This window comes from Podarcis vaucheri (genome assembly GCF_965113315.1).
Source record: "Podarcis vaucheri genome assembly, chromosome: 12".
Taxonomy (NCBI): Eukaryota; Metazoa; Chordata; class Lepidosauria; order Squamata; family Lacertidae; genus Podarcis; species Podarcis vaucheri.
The window spans coordinates 5,140,903-5,161,130 of record NC_138750.1 but is presented as its reverse complement, the minus strand read 5'-3'; the positions used below and the strand labels follow the sequence as shown (position 1 = coordinate 5,161,130).

Below are 20,228 nucleotides of genomic sequence, written 5' to 3'. Positions count from 1 at the left end.
GTCTCATGTGATATGCTAATGATGAGCTACCATTAGAATAGACTATATTTGTTTTATTTTTAATCTGTATTGCAAAACGGATAAAATGGGGCACTCATCCTGATTTGTTTGCAGAGAGATTACACAATGTTACATCAACCAAATGTCATCTGACAGTTTCCAGCATATTTCCCTGTCTCTGCTACCACAAAAAGCCTGAATTTTGCATGTATTCGGGGGGGGGGGGTTGCTGCAAGACCTCCAAATCAACTTTAACTGAGCAACCTGAATTTGCCTGTATGTGACTGAACCTCACCAGAAAATAGCAACAAATCGGCAAGTGCCTTAAGTCTAATTCTTAGGAGCTGCGCTGGGACCTTCTCTGCTTTTCAAACAGCTACATATAACGGGTAGGAATCCACACATACACATATAATTTTAATTCTATTAATGTTTATTTTTATTTTTTAAAAAAAGATTGTTCCCCATTATGTTTTTAACTGTTCTAATTTCCCTGTCAGGGAAAAGCTGTGTGGGTGAGTAAACATTTAAAATAAACATATTGTAGTAATAATAATAATAAGGCACATCCCTTCTTCACTGTGCCAAATTTCTTTAGATTTCGGCAAATGTGTAATAAACCTCCTAGGCCAAAGCAGGCGTCCTTACCTGCTTTCAAACCAAAACAAAGGGCAATTTTGCAGGTCGCCCTGATTCTGCCACTCGGCGACAGAGGCGGCGGCGGCGGCGGCGACAACAAGCTGCGCCGCTTGGGAGCCGGAAGTTTCCTCGGAAAGCGATCGCGGCCGCCTCCCCTTCGAGCGGAAGCCGCTCCGTGACGCCATTTCCCCGTCGCCGGCGCAAGTTTTTTCTCTCGCTTCCGCTTCCCTTTCCCGTTGCTGGTATTGCTACGTGTCCAACCAGTCGGTGAGTCTCGAGGGGAGTCGTGTCTCGGGGGGCCCGGGGCCCGGGGGGGGGGGAGCCCAGAAGCGAGTTGCGAGGCGGAGGCGCCGGAGGGAGCAGCCCTGACCAGAACTCGGTGGCCCTTCCGCGGCTGAGGGAAGGCGGGGGGGGGGGAGGGAGGGTTGCCCCGTTTCTGCGTCTGGAAATGCCGTGTGTCTCCCAGGCATAGACCACGCGACGGTTCATGTATCGCTGTCTTCTCCCCCCCCAAAAAAAAAACAAGGGGGGGGTAAGGAAAGGGGGGGCATCTGGTCACGTTACACGCACACTGGAAACTTGTGCTGACTGTGTTCCTAATTAAATATTGGCCAAATATGAGGTTTGATACTAGGCACTTCTGAAGGTTTGTAACCCTTTCTGCGCCTAAATCACGAACTGCAGTGTTTTTTCTAAACTTTGTCAGGACACAGCCGTGTGTAATAAGGCGGTGGGGAGAGAGGGGCGGAAGCTTATTTAACTTACCTCTAGGGTATTATATTACCACCAGGTTTTTTTCAATGTCACTGCTCCCCCACCCTCCACTCTGGTCAAATGTACTCCCATGTTCTCCCAAATGTTAAAAGGTATTGCAGATTTGCCTCCTTTTGAGCAACTGAATATTCCTACACTGAATGGGGGGGGGGGAGCTATGAAGCTTGGGAGCCTCAGTGTCGGCTAACCATAATTGGTGATGGTGTAAAATGAGTGCATTACTGTTGCACTATAGCTTCATACAAATGACCAAATTCCCTGAGCTCATTATCATGCACTAGTGCAACAAAAAATATTAAAGGAACATGTTGGAGATCTCTAAAATGACATTGTAGATGCTGGGGTATATTAGCATTGTTTTAAGTGAACATCAATATAATGTCTGTGGTTTTTTTACCAGTTAAATAAAAAATGCTAACAAAAATTGGGAACTTGCAAGAGCAACTTTATTTGCTGTATAGAAGCTTTGTGGTTTGAATTGAAGGCAATTTCTAAGCCTGATTTGGAATGATTGCATATGAAAAAAATCCTAATAAGTTGGTATGTTGGTTCTTTTTCTTGCAGAATATCATGGATCAAGTAATGCAGTTTGTGGAACCTAGTCGTCAGTTTGTGAAAGATTCCATCAGGCTTGTTAAACGATGCACAAAGCCAGATAGGAAAGGTAAAGCCACCAAGAAGAAAAACACTGAATGTTTTTGTGACATTGCAGAGTAGAATAAAATGTAATAAACAGGTTATTCCTGTAGATGACAATAAACACAAGTTCCTGTGTTTAATATCATATTTTCATTTTGTTGGTAAAATATTTAGTAGGTTTTTTAAAGAGGAGATCAATGCTGCATTTTTAACAGACAAAAAACCCCAACAATCTAAAATATATAGCTCAGCTCATATGCCTAAGAGCTATGCAACAGTGTGGTTTCTGATAGATGGCTAGAGGCTTTGCTTTTGAATGGGGTGAGGATAGTGATTCTGAGCAAGAGTCTAGAAGTGTGCTTGTCATCTTGTCACTGATGAGCATATTCTGGGAACACAGCATCAGCAAGAGCGCCCATCCTCCTGAGCCGAGAGAAGGTCAGTTGCTCTCTGTCATTGGAGCCTTTGAGTAACTTGGAAAGGAACAAGGCTTTCTTAGTCCTGGTGCGACAGGGTAGAGCTCCACTCTGCCTCCCCAACCCAGCTCACTCCATGCAGCTGTGTTGGGCCTCAAGCTCAATGTGATGTTGGACAACACCCTGACCCTCCCATGTTTGGTGAGGGAAGGTTGTAGTGAGCACAAATTGACAAAAGTGTAGACCCTGCAAAAAATTCTTCAGATTAAGTGTATAGTTGCACTATGGAATCTGGTTAGAGATATTAAGAAGAAGAAGAGTTTGGATTTGATATCCCGCCTTTCACTCCCCTTCAGGAGTCTCAAAGCGGCTAACATTCTCCTTTCCCTTCCTCCCCCACAACAAACACTCTGTGAGGTGAGTGGGGCTGAGAGACTTCAGAGAAGTGTGACTGGCCCAAGGTCACCCAGCAGCTGCATGTGGAGGAGCGGGGAAGCGAACCCGGTTCCCCAGATTACGAGTCCACCGCTCTTAACCACTACACCACACCCCATGATGTGGGTGATTATGATGTCTTGCAGACCTCTTTCCTTGACTTTCTCTCTTTCATCTATTTCTTGTGGACCACTCTTCTTTTTTAGGGTCTTTTCCTCCCTCCCTTCCTTGCCTAGCTCTTCTGTAACATCAGATCATTGAATATGTTACAAGATGGAAAACAGTGGCAGCATAGGCATAAATTCTTGAAGATTTAATGATTACTTAAGGTGCCATCACATGTGGCATATTTAGCCTGTAGAGAAGAAGAGCTTTCCAAACTGTGCATTGTGACATGTTAGTGTGTTAGCTGCAGTGCTCCCCTAAGGGCTAGTAAGGGGTTAGTTTAATCTCTGGTTTGCTAGTCACAAAATAATGCATGTATAAAAGTCTTTCACCAACATGAAAAGTTTGGAAAGCTCTGCTCAAGAGGGAGATCCCCCCCCCCCAAAAAAAAGTTCTATCACTGTCAATTGTGTGCATAGGATCATGAATCATAGAATTGGAAGGGACCACAAGGGTCATCTAGGCCAACCCCCTGCAATGCACAAATCTTTTGGCCAACATGGGGCTCAAACCTCTAACCCCGAGAGGAATTCTGATAATCCCTGGATCCCCAGTTACATTCAGGAACCAATGTGAATCAATATATAAGCTTTATTATTGAAGCCATAGGTGACCACAGTATAAATACAGCAAGCTGTCATTTTGATGTATTTAGCAAACATAAACACAAAAACAGAAAAAAGGGGGGGGGAACCTCCCTAATTTAATCAATGCAATATATTCAATAAGATATACAGGTGTTAAAAATGCAATAAAACAAAAACACATCCCACTCCCCCCTATGTTTTTTTGAACCTGGCTTGTATTTTCTTAGCTGCCACATCAATTATGCTACGTGGGTGAAAATGTCTTTGCCTGCAGCAATATACATATTTGGTCCAGGAGTCGTTTGACAGACTAAAGGGTACAAGGTGGCAATTGTGCTCAGGGTGCTCATATAAGGAGCAGCTTATATGATTGCCATCTTCAGATATCTGAAGGGGTATCACACGGAAGAGGGAGCAAGCTTGCTTTCTCCTGCATGGGAGGGCAGAACCATTAGATTCAAGTTACAAGAAAGGAGATTCCGACTAAACATCAGGAAGAACTTTCTGACAGTGTGAACTGTTCAACAGTTGAGCAGACTCCCTCAGGAGGTTGTGGACTCTCGTTGCTTAGAGGTTTTTAACAGAGGTTGGATGGCTGTCTGCCATGAATGCTTTTAGCTGAGATTCCTGTATTGCAGGGGGGTTGGACTAGATGACCCTTGGTGTCCCCTTGGTGTCCCTACAATTCTATGATTTTATGATTCTAACTTAGCAAGTTATGGGAGACATGGGCCCTTTAACTCTGAAAGTGTAGGCATTTTGTAAGTGGGGGAGGGGAGGGGGAGGCCAGCATGTGCTCAGTGAATAGGCAGGGTGGTGATGGTCACACACTTATTTTCAAATAAGAACCAGATTTAAATTAGAAAAACTTCATATTCTCCTCCAATTGTTCAAGTATTCCTGGCTAAATATTTGGTTGTAACACATTTGGTTGTAATTATTCAAAATTCATTTAAGAGTACATTTTTTAAATACTTTTTTTTTTTTTAATTCCAGAATTCCAGAAGATTGCTATGGCAACAGCAATAGGATTTGCAATAATGGGATTTATTGGTTTCTTTGTAAAACTGATACATATTCCAATTAACAACATCATTGTGTAAGTACATGCATCATAATTGATATTGCTGGTTTAAAACAACAACAACTTGTGAGCGATGTACTAAAATTGGATTTTTGTGCACTCTGCTGTGATCTCTGGCTCTCATGATGTCGTCTTTATAATCCTGTATGCACTGGCATACTTAAATAACATAGATATCTACTTTGAATCTGCACTATGTATTCCCTTGGCCTGAAAGTGGAGATGAGCGCCATGCTCCAACTGGACTTAACCATCCAAGGGTCCTTTACCTTTTTGCCTTATTTATTTAAAGTATGTGCAGGCTACTTTTCTATTGCTTACAGAAGGGAAAGGCATGCTGCTAAAAACAAATAGGATGATACACTTTAAGTAAAGATTTTTCGATTTTAAAAAAAGGGGGGACATTACTTTAAAAACAAAATAGTAAAATGCTATTAAGTGCCTCTGTGATCGTGTTGTCTTTTTTCTCTTCTTTTTTACAGGGGTGGCTGAATGCTGCATCAAGAAGACATGTAACTTGATTTTGCTTGTGGTAACAAAAAAGAACATTCTGGCCTTTCTGGCATAATCTTCCTAAATCATCTTTTGCTACTTGTCATTATAAACAGATTTTAAAGTAAAACTGGTGTGGCTTCTTAGTTGGTTAATTCAAGCACGTGTAGGCCAATGTCGGCCACTGACTTAAGACTTAAAACTTTATGCTTAGTAAACTTTGAGGTCAAATCGGGTTTTATGAAATGCTCAATCTCTTCAGTGTCTGGGGAGGGGAGCATCAATAGTTGAATAAACTGAGCAGCGCATGGACACTCCAAACTCTTTACAGTGGTACCTCAGGTTAAGAACTTAATTCGCTCTGGAGGTCCGTTCTTAACCTGAAACTGTTCTTAACCTGAAGTACCACTTTAGCTAATGGGGCCTCCTGTTGCCGCCACATGATATCTGTTCTCATCCTGAAGCAAAGTTCTTAACCCGAGGTACTATTTCTGGGTTAGTGGAGTCTGTAACCTGAAGCGTCTGTAACCCAAAGTACCACTGTATAACCTTTGCATACAAACATAGTTCTGATTGCCTCTTAAGATGTTCAGCACTGACAGAGCCCTTTTCTCTTTATTCCCTCATGTAATAGCAGAAGCAAATTCATAACAAGTCTGATATTTAAATATAGCCTTTATTAAATGCAAGAATTTGCATAACACTTGTTTAAAATGCGACATTAGGCCATCTTCCCTTTTTAAAAACAGACTGTTCATTTAAACTTTGGCAATTATAATTAAGTGTTTTAGCTCAAGAGTAGTTTTTGTTTCTTATAGATTATTGTAATTACCAGGGAGACACTCCACACATTTTCATTGTGTGCCTGCCTCTCCCCATCCCCTTTTAATACAAGCAAAAGTGGTCCCTGGAGCCCGTGATGTATGCATCCAAGCTGTCATCAGTGAGCATCCATTTGTATTTGGCCCCTGACACACACTATGCGCTAAATATAGATGAATGCAACAGAGGTTGCATGCATGGTTATTATATTATCATGGCAACTTATTTTGTGGGTTTTGGCTTGGGGTGCGCACTACTTGTTCCAGCCCACTGGCATGTTGATTGTTTGTGTTCTGCTGAAGAGAGCTATCAAATTTTCAGAACAGAAAGTTATACAGTGTTCTAGTCTGTAAGTTATTTATATCATCAAGTGATATAAATATCACTTTATCAGCCCTTCCAATCTTTAAAAAAATCCTATGCACAGTATATATAAAAAACACATCAATGTTCAGAATTCTAAAAAAGCTTACAATACCGCATTGCTCAAATAGCAAAGAACTAAAATCCCTGGCATTCTATAGATTGAAGCTGCATAGAATCATAAACTCTTGAATTGGAGAAACCAGCTAATGCATGAAATCTAGATTTTGATAGTGCAATGACATTTTCCCAGAAAGCATTGCTTTAAGGCTTGGGCTGAACAAAAATAGCTGCTGAGAGTTTATGCACATCCTTTATCTTTGATGCCCATTGTCCAAAGCAAAGGTTTGTCTGTTTCAATGGTCACAACTCCAGACTCATCATAAGTGTTTGAAGTGCTGACGAGTGTCCCAAACTTTAGAATGCTTCTATCTGTAAGCAATGAGAAAGAAGGGTTAGCACAAGAGTTCCTGAAGTTTGAACCAACACAAAAATAAGGATAAAGTCAGTAGAACTGGTGCAGTGTAAGCCTGATCTTGAACATGTTTATTCAGGTGTGAGGCTGTCAAAGTTCAATGGAATTTACTCCTACATAAATGGGACATAGAAGACTACAGCTATGACGGCATGATAATAAAAGCTCCCCACAGCCCCCTGAAAGTATAGAAGTGTGTCTGATCAGTACTGCCAACACATGGTGGCGCTTTGATTGTCACGACTTCCTCCAAAGAGTCCCAGGCAGTAGTTTTTTGAGTGCTGAAAACATGCTGTTACAATAGGTTTGCCTATCTACCCATGTGAACTTCATTTTTTGGGGGGCGGTTCTTAGCCCATCTAAAGTAGCATAATAGTGGCACAATGTGTCAGTTTGTCTGGCTGTTAACCAGAAAGTTGGTCCGAACACACCCAGGGATGGCTATGGGCAGGATTCCTGCATGGGGCTGGCTAGATGACCCTTGGGGATTGCTTCCAACTCTACAATTCCATGACTCTTATTTTGCCCTGAGATAATTAGCCACAGAAATTATAGCAGGGATAGGCAACTGGCAGTTCAAGTGATGAATCGGACACCAGGGCTCCCATTCGAAGCCTCCAGCATGGCTCCTGATGACACCCACTCACTCCCTGTACATCACCAGTACATCTGATGGAGGTTTTGGCAAAGTTCTCCTTTACAGAAGTTGGAAAGGACTTTGGAGGTCATCTCTAACCCACTCCCTTCTCAATGTAGCTACAACATCCCTGACAAATGGGTCTCTGCTTCAATGCTTTCAGCAACTCCTGACAGTCTGTTTCATTGCCAAGCAGCTTTTACTGTTAGGAAGCTTATCCCAATGCTTCACAGAAATCTGGTTTCAGTGTTGGCCCCTGGAACAGAAGAAAACTAGTCTCAATCTTCTGCATGGCAGCCCTCTTCTGGCACCGAAATGTAGGCAAAGCATCTTCCCGCTATTTCAGAGCAAGAAGTAAATAGGTCTGTTAGAGGCCGAGTGAGCAGCAACTGAAGTGGGTGAAGGGAGGGCTCCATCTGCGGCTGCTTCCCAGGGGAAAGGGAGAGGAAAGAAAGCCTTTGCTTTCACCTACTTCATGTGGGAGTGAAGGAGAAAAGGACAAAGGCAATCAGTGCAATAAAATGACTCGCGGAAGATTTTTGTACTAGTGGGCTTTGTCCTTTTGTTGTTTTTCTGTTGTGCGGTACAATCTTCTAGCTTTATGTGGAAGTGGGTTGGTGAAGTCAGTGTCGCTTGCCCTTCAGTCCTACTCAATTCAAAAGACTGTCCGTGCTAAAAAATAGTTGCTAACCAGAGGACAAGGGTCTATAAAAACATGCTGCAAGATCTTGTTAGCCCCATTACTTTGTGTCTTATTAAATAGCATTTTATTTCCTTGCCATGTCTTGTAAAAGTGGTGGAGGAAAAGGTTGTGCCTTCTTGCATGAAGACGTGTAGGGTAACTATTTGAGGCTGGACCTCTTTTATGTGGAACTTATTATGTAACCAACTAAAGGATAATACTATGGACTACTGACTTAACACACTTCTCGGGATATCACCTTTCTTCAAGTAGGAGATGAGACATATTTATAAGAGTAACAAACCTTTCAGCGTGGTAAGTGACACCAGTTAATTTTTTAATGTGTTGTTGGATATAATATAAAAAGGCTTTGCTCTACAGAGCTTTAAGAACATATGTGCCTATATCTGAAAAATAGGAGTAAGTGATGGAGAAAAGGGAATGATGTGGAACGGACATTGTGGAGCGGGGAAACAGTGGGATTTAGTGATAGGAAGTAAGGGGGAGGCTGATTAGTGTGGTAAAAAGACAGTGCAAGAAAGCGAGGGAAAGCAGATTACAAACACATGTAATGTGAGAGTGAGGCTGATGAATTCTGGTGGGAAAGAGGCATAGATGGATGGAGGAATGACATGCCTACCCGTGTCCTTCAGCTGGAGTTCTGCCCATTAGTCATAGGGACTCTTCTGCCTGTAGGTCCCACATTGCTCGCTGAACTAATTGCCCCACCCCTCCATGCAGGCTCAAATCCAGCCCAATGCAGTGCTTTCTTTCAGTCCCTGACAATGAGCTGTTGCGCTGCAGTCCTTCGTCAACATGCTTAAGGATCCCACATTGTGGTCTCACTGTCCCACTTCATCATGGTTCCTCAGCCAGCCAGCTGAAAGTATCTGCATGGTGCTGTTTAGAGTCATCTACATAAACTACATGTTTAAGTTAGCCTGAGTGTTAATGTCTGACGTGGGGCAATGTCTGAAAGGAATGGTTACAGTTGATTCTACATATCTACTTTAGGTGGGGTATATGCAAACAATAGGTTCTGCAGCAGCATCCTCTCCCTATGGCTAAGATTCAGACAGTTTCCTGCAGCAATAGCTCTTAGTGAACAGTAGGTGGCACCTTTCATCTTTCCCTCCAAGCAGTTTTTCTTTCGCAAGGGCAGTTTACTGAAACACTACAAGAAATAACTGCTGCTATCAATTCATATAATTCATGTAAACAAGTGTTTTCATGCTCAGCAAACATGTCTAACTAGTGTAATTGTGAGCACATTTTAAAGCCAGCCAGCAACCAACCAACCAACCAACTGTAGCTAGGATTAAGCAGAGGTAGCAAGGCTTACCAGTGAAAAACAATGGTTTGTCAGTATTTTTGGCACAGAGCTGTTTGGTGGTGATGCTTTGTGTCAGCAACAGGGAATCTGTAGTTTTCAGATGCACCCTCACCATCCCTGGATGTTGGGGCTGAGGGGAGCTGGGCTCCCCCAACATCAGGAGGGCCATAGTTTCCCTCCTTTGTTTTACAGGGTGTGTGGCAGCACAATATCAACTCTGAGTAGTGTAACTGGATAAATTAATAACACACCTAATGTATAGAAAGCATAAAACATTATCATTTAATTTTTTTCTAGCAGGGCAATCCCCCCGCCCCCCCCTTTTGCCCACCAGCCTTGCAGAGTAAATGGTGCTTTGCCAGCGACAATGCCTTGCTATTACCAGACTAGCTGCTGCTCAAAGAAAAAGATTCAATGGAGTTGAATGCAAGTTCTGGGTTAGGAGAAATGATTTGTTTTACAATTGTCATGCGATTTCAATGACCACATCTCTTGTGGTGAACAACTAAAAAGAAAACAAAATGAAGCAACTTTTAAGGAAGAATGGAACCTGTTCCCCACTCCTGTCACACGGTGGTGAACTAGTACAGAACCTTGTAGTTCTGAAGACTCGTGTCTTCAGGTTTATGCTAATGACCTCAGAGCACAGAACCTCACACTGTTCTAAGGGTTCAGTTCTCCCTTAGGTTGTCTCCCGTACTTCCTGTGCACACATAAGGTCAAAACTCTGGTCGTTTCCATTACTGAATAAATAGGTAGAAGAATCTCTACAAGTCTGGACATTTGAAATATCTGATATTATTAATAAGTAATTAAAAGCTTTTAGTGAAATGAACACAACTTCCATCTTTTCCCATGAGGGAACTCAGGCATTATAAAATGACAGAAAATGACAATCAATAAGCTGAAACGTGTAAAGTGAAAATATTGAATTACAATTTTTTGCTTGCCTATTTCAATTTACTCGGAGAGTCCCCATGGAAGGAGCAAAATCTGCATTTAAATAGGGATGTTTTAGCAATGCACCAGCTTGCCTTTGTAGGCACTGGGTACCAGAAGAATAACACTCAACCGTTTTATTTTCTATCAAAATACACAATACGATTATGTGTGTGGAGCAAAAGCTTGCATATTCCATGTGTGCGCATTTACAGTGTGTCTCTGAATGGACATGAATTTAACACTCATCCAGGATCCTTGCCAGTGAGTCCCCAAGCATAAGACTTTACAGTCCTCAGCACAAGAGAGTGGAAACCATCCATTTTTGTGCAACCCAGTAAAGGGATGCATCCGCATACAGTGATACCTCGGGTTAAGAACTTAATTCGTTCTGGAGGTCCATTCTTAACCTGAAACTGTTCTTAACCTGAAGCACCACTTTAGCTAATGGGGCCTCCTGCTGCTGTCACACAATTTCTGTTCTCATCCTGAAGCAAAGTTCTTAACCCGAGGTACTATTTCTGGGTTAGCGGAGTCTGTAACCTGAAGCGTATGTAATCTGAAGCGTGTGTAACCCGAGGTACCACTGTAGGCCTGAGGGTGGTGGACTGTTAAAAGTCTTTGAGGGTTCCTAAATCAGAGAAGGCAGTGGCATTTCCCCAAGAAGGGGAATTTAGGGAGTTCTTCCCAGGTTAAAAGGTGCAAGTTTTCCTCCCTGCTCCTTGGGGGTACTTCTCCTGCTCACAAAGTTTAGAAAAATGAAAACAGACTTGTGGGTGTGTTGGACATTGTTCAGAGGAAACCTAGTTGAAGTGGCCTTACTCAGAGACCACTTTGGAGAACCTTGCTTATTGGGCGATATCAGGGCCGGCCTACCCAGAGGCAGCAGATCTGGCCTCCAAGGAACACACTGCAAGTCAGTCTTTACCCTCGCCTCCACCTTGTTCCTGATGAAGATCTTCACTCCCCACTCCTTCCCTGACAGGGGCGTCATTTTATGGTTCACCTCAGGTGCCAAAATATATTGGGCTGGCCCCGGGTGATATACAAATACTGTAAATAAAACAAACAAATTATGCCAGTCCTGTTGGATCTTCAACCCTATGGTAAGGCACAATGTGACCCAAGTATACCACTGGCAAGTTCTTTGTTGAAAAGGAATCCCTTGCAGTGTGTTTGTTCTCCTCTTGTGGCAAAGTGCATTCTAGATCAGTGTTTCCCAACTTTGGGGCTCTAGCTGTTTTTGAACTACAACTCCCATCATCCCTGACTAGCAAGACCAGTGGCAAGGGATGATGGGAATTGTAGTCCAAAAACAGCTGGAGGCCCAAGGTTGGGAAACACTGTTCTAGATTGCATTGATCAATCTGTGGGCACACCCAGTGCTCCACTGCTATTGCCCACTGCAAAGGATGACAAGCTGTTTTTCAGAGAAGCTTGTCCACAAGTATCAATCCGTTCACTGAGGAATCCCAGATGAGCTTCCAAAAAGGACCCAAAGGTTCTTTAGAACACAGTTTTTCAAACCACAGCCACAAAATGGTAAGATCCCTGGAAAATACTCTGGATATATGTGGAAGAAATTTGTAATGCCTGCCAACCACCCAACTGCCATCGTGTCACAGGTTTACAAGGGGCATAAATTGTCCCTTGGCCAAGCTTACATTGGCTGCCTGTTTCTGCCTTGTGGGCGCTGGATGGACAGGAGGTTAAGAGCCACTTTCTGCGGCTTGGCTCATAAAGCTCCGATTATGCGCAACAGCTTCTGATCAAATTAAACCTCATAACCAAGAGCTTTATTGCAAAGCTTTTAAGAATAAATGGTGCCATTACTTTTGAGAAGATAATGGGGTTTATGGAAACATGGCATTATATTCTCACTAAAAAAAGTAAAAAGAATAAATACATGCACACCACCCAAGTACCAGATCTATATTTTATAGACTGTTCTGCCTAAAGTTGGAGAATGCTAGAGTACGAGAAGGAGAAATGGATTGGTGCATACTGCCAACAGCACTGAAGTTCCTCTCTTCTCAACAGATCTATTCTTTAAAATGTCTGTTGGCGTAAGCAGGACCATTACATTCCTGTTAGGAAAGAAACTGCATCTATCTTTATCCTCCTCAGAAGCAGAGTATCCTTATCACTTGTAAGGTGTCAGTACTTACCTGGGATCATTTATATGGGCATCAAAGCACCTCACCTTCCATCATCTGCGTGACAAACATGCAAGTTCCCTTTTAAAACGAGCAGAAGCCACTTGGGGAAGGGCAATCAGGATTGGAGCAGCAGTGCCACACATGTGGTCCAGTTGCCCTTGCCCCAAAGCAGCCCCCCCCCTCCACCCTGCAAAGGCATTTTTTGAACTCCACAGAAGGAAAGCCACTGGCATGGTGATTTGGACCAGAGAAATGGTGGCTGAAGGGACAGTGAAACACTCTTTGTTCACTGACCCTGAAAGCAGACAAATGCGGAGGTGCTTGTCTATGACAGCTTCCATATTTGTATTGTGATGCTCAGCTAGAGCCCACAGAGTTGGGTGGAGGCTCCTTCCGCTAATGTTTTGCTGCCAACAGAGAGCCACATCCTCATCCCAAACTATTAATTGCTGCACTCAACAGGGCGCATGCAGATGGATTGGGGCAAATATGTTTTTTGTTACTCATATAAAAAAGAAATGGAGAAATGAACACAGATATTTTACTGTTGTGTATAATGATTATGAACTACTAGGGGCTGTACACATGTTCGCCTTGGTTGCCAGCACTGCTAACCCACCATCTCTTGCCAAACTCCCTCCAGCTCTTGCCAAACTCCTCCCCTAGACCTTGCTAACCCCCACTGCCATAACCTCTCAGACCAGGGGTGAGGAGCTTTTCTAGCTCCCACTTTGTGGGCCAAACCTGACTGGTGTGCGAGGCAGCCCACCTGCCAATATCCCAGCAACAGAGGTTGCTGATCCTTTCAGGCTTTTGGGACCCTTCCCCCGCATTCCCTCTGCCTCTCCACCACTTTAGTGGTACAAGAGAAAACGGCAGTGAGGGTCATAAATCCACTTCTCCTTTGCACCCCCAAAGTTGTAATGCAGAAGGAGAGGAGGATTGCAAAAGACTTAGGCCTTACCCTTTCCCCTTTATGCCACCACCATAGCCATGTGGGATTAAGAGTGGGTCCAGCAGGAGCAGCAGCGAAGGGAAGAGGACAGAAAGTGGAGGTCAGCCTGGGATCAGGGCAGCCGCAGCAGCAGATTACCAGGCTGGCCAGCCACCACTTCTGGTTGCTACCCTCCTCCTCGTTTCGCTCCTTCTGATGGACCAACTCTCCGCTCTAAATCATAGAATTGAGGCAGGGCGATCATGGCGGCAGAGGTCTGTGGTGAACATTTATAAAGCTCAACAACTTTGGGTGGGTGCTCTTTCTAAAAAAAGCTGAGCAGTTTTGGGTGGGTGCTCCCCCTAAAAGAAGCTCAACAACTTTTCTAAATTAAAAAAGCCCTGTCAATGTCCTTTTTAAATTGTGGTGCCCAGAATTGGACACAGTATTCCAAGTGTGGTCTGAGTAAGGTAGAATAGAGTGGTACTATTACTTCCCTTGATCTGGACATTAGACATCTGTTGATTCAGCCTAAAAGAGTATTCACTTTTTTTGCTGCTGCATCACACTGTTGACTCATGTGAAGCTTGTGGTCCACCAAGACCCCTAGATCCTTTTCACATGTACTGCTAGCAAGCCAGGTGTGTCTCATCCTATATTTGTGCATCTGGTTCTTCCTGCCTAAGTGCAGAACCTTACATTTGTTCCTATCAAAATTCATTTTGTTAGCTTGCTGTTAAGGTCATTTTGAATTCTGATTCTTCCTTCTACACTACAGCATTAGCTACCACTCCCAGTTTGGTGACATCTGCAAATCTGATGAGCATCCCCTCAGTTCCTTCATCCAGGTTGTTTATAAAGATGTTGAACAACAACAGGCCCAGGACAGAACCCTGTGCCACCCCACTTGTCACTTTTTCTCAGGATGACGGGGAACCATAATGACTACTCTTTGGGTTCGGTCAGTCAGCCAGCTACAAATCCCCCTAACAGTTATCTCGTTAAACCCACATTTTACCATCTTCCTCATGAGAATATCAAGGGGGACTTTGTCAAAAGCCTTACTGAAATCAAGATACACTATGTCCACAGCATTCCCCTGATCCACCAAGTTTGTAATTCCATAAAAAAAGGAAATCAGATTGGTCTGTCATTCCAGAATCAAACAGAAGCCAGGACAGCTTCTCTAAATCAGAGATGTCCCTGGAAAACAGGGACACTAGGAGAGTCTGTGCAACCGTATGCCAGGGTTCTGCCTGCCCTTTCAGGATATGGAGGACATGAGGTTGGCTTCCAGTTTAACCATAAACCTGGTGTAAAAATTCAGCTTAGACCTAAAGTTCCAAAACTGTTAAGTAAAACCGGGGGTGGGAATTGGCAAGCCAGAAATCAGGCAATAGAAGTGCAAAAAACAATGACAGGCTGAATCAAATGCATTCCAGTCTTTCAGTGTCTTTTAACCCCAAGTGCCTGAAATTAGTTGGATTTCTGTCAACTCTGACTAATTTCAGACATGTGGGGTGAAAAGGCAGTGACATGTGCAATTGAAAAGCAATGAAATAAACTCCCCAGGCATAATCTTTCTTGGCCCCTAGCGAGTGCCTGCCAAGTGGGCCTGATTTGCAGACCAGGCTCTTCATCATCTCTCCTGAAAACTCCCTCCCACCCCCATTCCTTCTCTTCAGGAACCTGCTAAATGCCCAAGAATACACACACCTGAGCACTGATAACAGGCAAACTGTTGGAAACAACACAAAACTGGGCATGTTGATGATTCCATTATTATCACTTGCAGTTTCAACTGGACATGACGGGAGCTCTGATCACACAGGAGAGGGGACTTGATAGGCAATCTGTTTGGAAGCTTTTCTTAACCCCTTCCCCCCACTGCTTTCCTGATTAAAAACTGCCCCACCCAGCTGCTACACGCCCTGTGGTACCTAAATGTCATTCCCCCCAATATATGAAAGTATGAAGGTAACATCAGAAATCTATAAGAAAAACTAACCTATATAAAACTGCCCCTCAAAGGTCAGTACTGTGCCCCTCTGAGGTCTGCTCCTGAGCCAGCTGCCTAGTTGGCCCTGCATGAACCGCAGGAGCAGCTGAAGAGCAGGGCGTTGCTCACCTAGATTTTGCTGGCATGCACTACCAGCTTAAAGTGCAGCTAGCTCATTCTTTTCCTCAATTTTGCTCAAAGATGGTCTTGGGGGAAAATGCATCAAAACATAGTATTTTCTGACAGGATGCATATGGATTGTGACTAACATTACGTGCAACTGCTTCCCAAACCAGCAGTAAGAGTGCACAGGATGCAGGGGACAGAACCAATCTTTATATTTTCACCCAGAACCAAGAGCCAGGCTGTGTCCAGTTTCCCAAAATGTCCTGTGTCAGGAAATTCTACCAGTATATCTAAGAACTCTAGATGCTCTTCTGTTTTCCCCCATTTGACCTGCCAGGCCACAGTGTTGGCTGGTGCCCACTGGCACTGGTAGGCCAGACAGCAGCAAGACCCAATGACAGGCAGAGCCAACTAATTCTCATTTTGTCTCCATCTTCCTCCATCCTCTACACTGACACTATGGACGAGGAAGCAGGAGGCTGGATGGAGGCAGATTGAGCTTGTGGGGCAGTGCCCTATTTGTCCTTATGGACCAATCCCCACAGCATGCCCACCTGCTGCACCTAGCATCATGCATGACATTTATTACTATTGATTGTAGGAGCGCAGGGCAGCAAACAAAACCACAATTTAAAAATGAAAACAAAGCAAAAACATTCTGAAACATATACAAAATTCTAAAAACCCAGCTGACAAAATGTAGTGATGGCCACCAACTCAGAAGGTTTAGGATTAGACAGATTCAGGGAAGATAAGGCTATCATTGGTTTTATACCACCTGTACTGTTGGAGTAGCTGTTAGGATCCGTTTTTCTAGAGAGACAATGGAGTGTGCCTCCAAGGGTGAAGCCATATCTCTGGAGTATCACAGCGCCCGCTGTAGCTGCAGAGACTGGTACCTAGCAACTGCTGCCTCCAGTGTTGCTTTTACTGCATTCATTAGTAGCACTGAAGTGACCTTGCTGGGGTGCAAGCCTGAGCTGTGGGTCCTGGGCTGCCCAGAAGACACCCACCCCTGCCTGCCTCGCTGATGTGGTCCAAAGGAATGCAGAGAAATAGGTTTGGCACCAGCTTGGCTGCTGGAAGGAGGCGTACAAGACACCATTCAACTTTCTTAGGGACTCCACTCCTGATTTGTGTAGGGTTACTCCTTAGCCTTTCCTTCTCCCAAGGCAGATGGTATGGAGGTATTATGCCTCTGAACACCACTTGCTGGGAAGTGCAGATGGTGAGAGCACAGTTGCACTCAGGTGCTGCTTGTGGGCTTCCCATGGCAATGTGGTTGACTGCAGTGAGCACAGAGTGCTGGACCAGAGGAGACTTTAGTTCATGTGCTTAACTGGGCTCCGAAACCCATCAGCACACCCATCATCCTCTTTGGCTGCAGCTGTCTTTCAGAAGGACAGAAGTCATTTTGTTTCTGCATTAAGGCAAAGTGGAATTAATTTGCCCCCAGTTGTGCTATGGCAGTTTGGAAAGAAGGCTATCAAGACTTCGTGCTACTTTCCTGTGCAATTCACACAGGAGGGGGTAGGGGTGGGAGTTGGAAATCCCACCACCACATATACTCAAAATGTGAGGTTGGAAATAAATTCCATGAAGTGATCTCGACATTCTGACAGCCGCAATTTATCATCATAAATTACTGTGCTTTGCTGCAAAGTTTCTGTCATATGAAGACAGTGATCCTCCTAAATTGCCTAGTGCCCTCTTCAATAATTATCTTAGTTTTCAAAGATATAGATATCCTAGATAAAGGACATCTCAATCCATAGACAAATAGAAGAACTTGGATCTCATTGTACATCTGCGGAAATACCCATGCATAGCTCTATTAGTCTTTAGATGAGGGTCATTTGTTCAGCCAAAATGTCACAGTGCATTACTTAAAGGGAGAAATTGGTGAGGGAGCATCAGACAGGATGTGCAGCAGTAAACAAGCCTGTCTTTTATGTATCTTCTTCATTTTAATCAATGTATACTTTATATTTCCTGTATGGAGGCTGCTTTTCTGCATTTTCTACTACCTCTGTGCTTTGAAGACCTGTGCAGTGCTCCAACCCATGCAATAAGAGCATCAGAAGCCCACTGTCAGGATGGACTGGAACTGGGAAGCTCAGCTTCAAATGCACACTCTATCATGAAACTCCCTGGATAACTTTGGGGAGCTCATTCTCTGCCTAGCCCACCTCACAGGGCTGTTGAGAGGATAACATGCTGGGTGGGGTGAGGGGAACTCTTTGAAAGGTAATTAGAAACAGCAATGATAATACAGTCTGGATCTGTGGCTGCTCCCTAAAACCACCCTGAAAACTGCTCCTGAGGATTGCGAGACACTGACTAATGGGGAGCTGGAAGAGGACATCAGCTAAAATCAACAGCCCCCCCCATAGGAGCAGAAGGGATCTGCCGGACCCTAGCTTATTTAAGTAAACTAAAATTAAGGCAATCACAACAACACATTGCAGGGGGATTTCTTGCACACTGTGCTATTACAGCAGAAATCTCTTCATCTAACTGACCAACGAAGGAAGACATACAACTTATTTTGACTTTTAATGGAACACTGATCAATGAAATACAATCATACCTTGGAAGTCAAACAGAATCCGTTCCAGAAGTCCATTCGACTTAGAAAACATTTGAAAACCAAAACACAGCTTTTGATTGGCTGCTTGGAGGAAGGGTTTTTGGAATTCTTTGGTGATAAAGTTGTTATATTGGACTGGAGGGAGGCTGTTCTTGACATTTGTGTAAGGGAAATGTGTGGAAGGGAAAATGTTTGAACTTGAGATGTCTGGTTTAAGATTGGGAAACATCACCTAGCAGAATGAGGAGCAGCTGGATATTATTCTGGACTACAGCTGGATAGCATCCTGGAGCACTTCGAATATTTTGAGTAATCTTTATAAATACAATTAACAGAGAATCAGAAGTCCTCTTTATTTCTCTCTTCTCTTTTTCTTTTCATTTTCCCCCTTCTTTTTCTTCTTTTAACTACTTTGCTTTTGCTTAAGGTTTGTTTTGTTCTTTGATGCCCTCTGAATTAATAAGGTTATGTACATGAAGGCGATGGCTGGCTGGTGAAAGCCCTGTGTGAGATGCAGGGAAGAGAAGATTTCCCAGGCTGGGAGAAGTAAGAGAAGCTCCCAAGTGAAAGCTGGGAGGGTCCACCCCCTTCTGTGTGAGAAGGGCTTTGTAATCCCATCTCTTTTGCTTTTAGATTAGTTTGTTCTTTATTGTATTGTATGATGAAAAAATTCATAGAATCATAGAGTTGGAAGAGACCACAAGGGCCATCGAGTCCAACCCCCTAATTCAATAAAACATTATGCAGAAAGAAAGAAAGAAAGAAAGAAAGAAAGAGAAATAAACCACATTGGTCTATCTCTATTGGAGATGCAGCAGCAAGAACAATCTTAGTTATCATAAGAAGAAGAGAGCTTGACTCTCAACATAAGCTGCTGTGCGAAGTGAATTTGGCTTTCATCCTAGCCACTATGGCCATTCTTTCAGTGATGGACGATAGCTCAGAGGCAGACCATATTGGAGGAAGGGCTGTAGCTCAGTGGTGGAGCATCTGCTTTGAATGCATAAAGTCCCAAGTTCACTCCCTGACATCTGCAGTTAAAAGGATCAGGCGGCGGGTGATGGAAAGACCTTCTGCCTGAGCCTTTAGAGAGCCACCTGCACCCAAAGCAAACAGTACTTATAGGCTATACAGACAAAGAGTCTGATCTGGTATGAGGCAATTTCCTATGTTCCAATCTTGAAACCTCTCCATTCTTACAACCTTCATAGTCTCGGCATCAACATATAAAAATATTTTTGCCTGTTGGGTTCTTATACATTTCTCTGTGTTTTGCCATGAGAAACAGACTTACTCAGTCCATGCTATCTGAGTACCAAATGACACATGACTCTTCTATAGCCCTACGGAATGGCATCAGACATGATGCTGTCTTCTCCCCAAACAATGTATGTTCCATGGTAATGTTTACAGTATTACCTGCATCTATTAAGACTTGGTGCCTGCATGGGACAGAGGAAAAGGTTAACAACTACCAGCTCTTGATTTAAAAGTGGCCTTAAATCAACTCTCCCCACTCCCCCAATTACTGTACTAATAGTGATATGGTGTGGAGGGAGTAACAGTTGTGTTGTGTCAATGGGAAGATGGTAGAGTACAGGGCCAGAAGAGGCTGCTGAACTCCTCCTTCTAAAAGGGCTCTCTGGAAAAATGTGCAAGTTTATGACAACATGTAGCTTTATTTTATGCATCTACAAAACAGTGATAATTCATCATGGCATTAATATAATCTTTTCATCATTCTTTCTTATGTCTGTATTGCGCATAGCAGTCCTGGTACACCTGAGCCACGATTAAACAAATAGGAGCCTTCCAAAAATTTATAGAAGCCTTTGGTTAATATATTTTATCACTCCTGTGCCTGCCAGTAGCACATTGCATCCCCCAGCAGTGAAACCTCTGCAGGGCTAGAAAAGCAGGGAAAATTATAAGCAATAC

General features: G+C 43.5%; 2 protein-coding genes across 7 annotated transcripts in view; one reads left to right on the top strand and one right to left on the bottom strand.

Moving 5' to 3' along the window:
• Positions 1 to 756: 756 nt before the first annotated feature.
• On the top strand, positions 757 to 4,758 carry SEC61G (SEC61 translocon subunit gamma; the record flags this gene model as incomplete). The annotated part of the gene is made up of 3 exons (XM_082192951.1): positions 757 to 906; positions 1,978 to 2,077; positions 4,652 to 4,758. The coding sequence occupies exons 2-3, from the start codon at positions 1,984 to 1,986 to the stop codon at positions 4,756 to 4,758; spliced, it is 201 nt and encodes a 66-aa protein (XP_082049077.1). The 5' UTR covers positions 757 to 906; positions 1,978 to 1,983.
• Positions 4,759 to 5,888: 1,130 nt separating this feature from the next.
• The window catches only part of TPK1 (thiamin pyrophosphokinase 1), a 240,775-nt gene continuing 226,435 nt past the window's right edge, over positions 5,889 to 20,228 (bottom strand). For 3 of the 6 annotated variants that reach the window (XM_082192913.1, XM_082192918.1, XM_082192917.1), the window contains one exon: positions 6,725 to 6,848. In XM_082192913.1, coding sequence (XP_082049039.1) covers position 6,848 — 1 coding nt within the window. In that variant the 3' untranslated portion in view covers positions 6,725 to 6,847. Of the gene's footprint in view, positions 6,849 to 20,228 lie in introns of all 6 variants that reach the window. The other 3 variants (XM_082192914.1, XM_082192919.1, XM_082192915.1) reach the window with 2 other exon arrangements.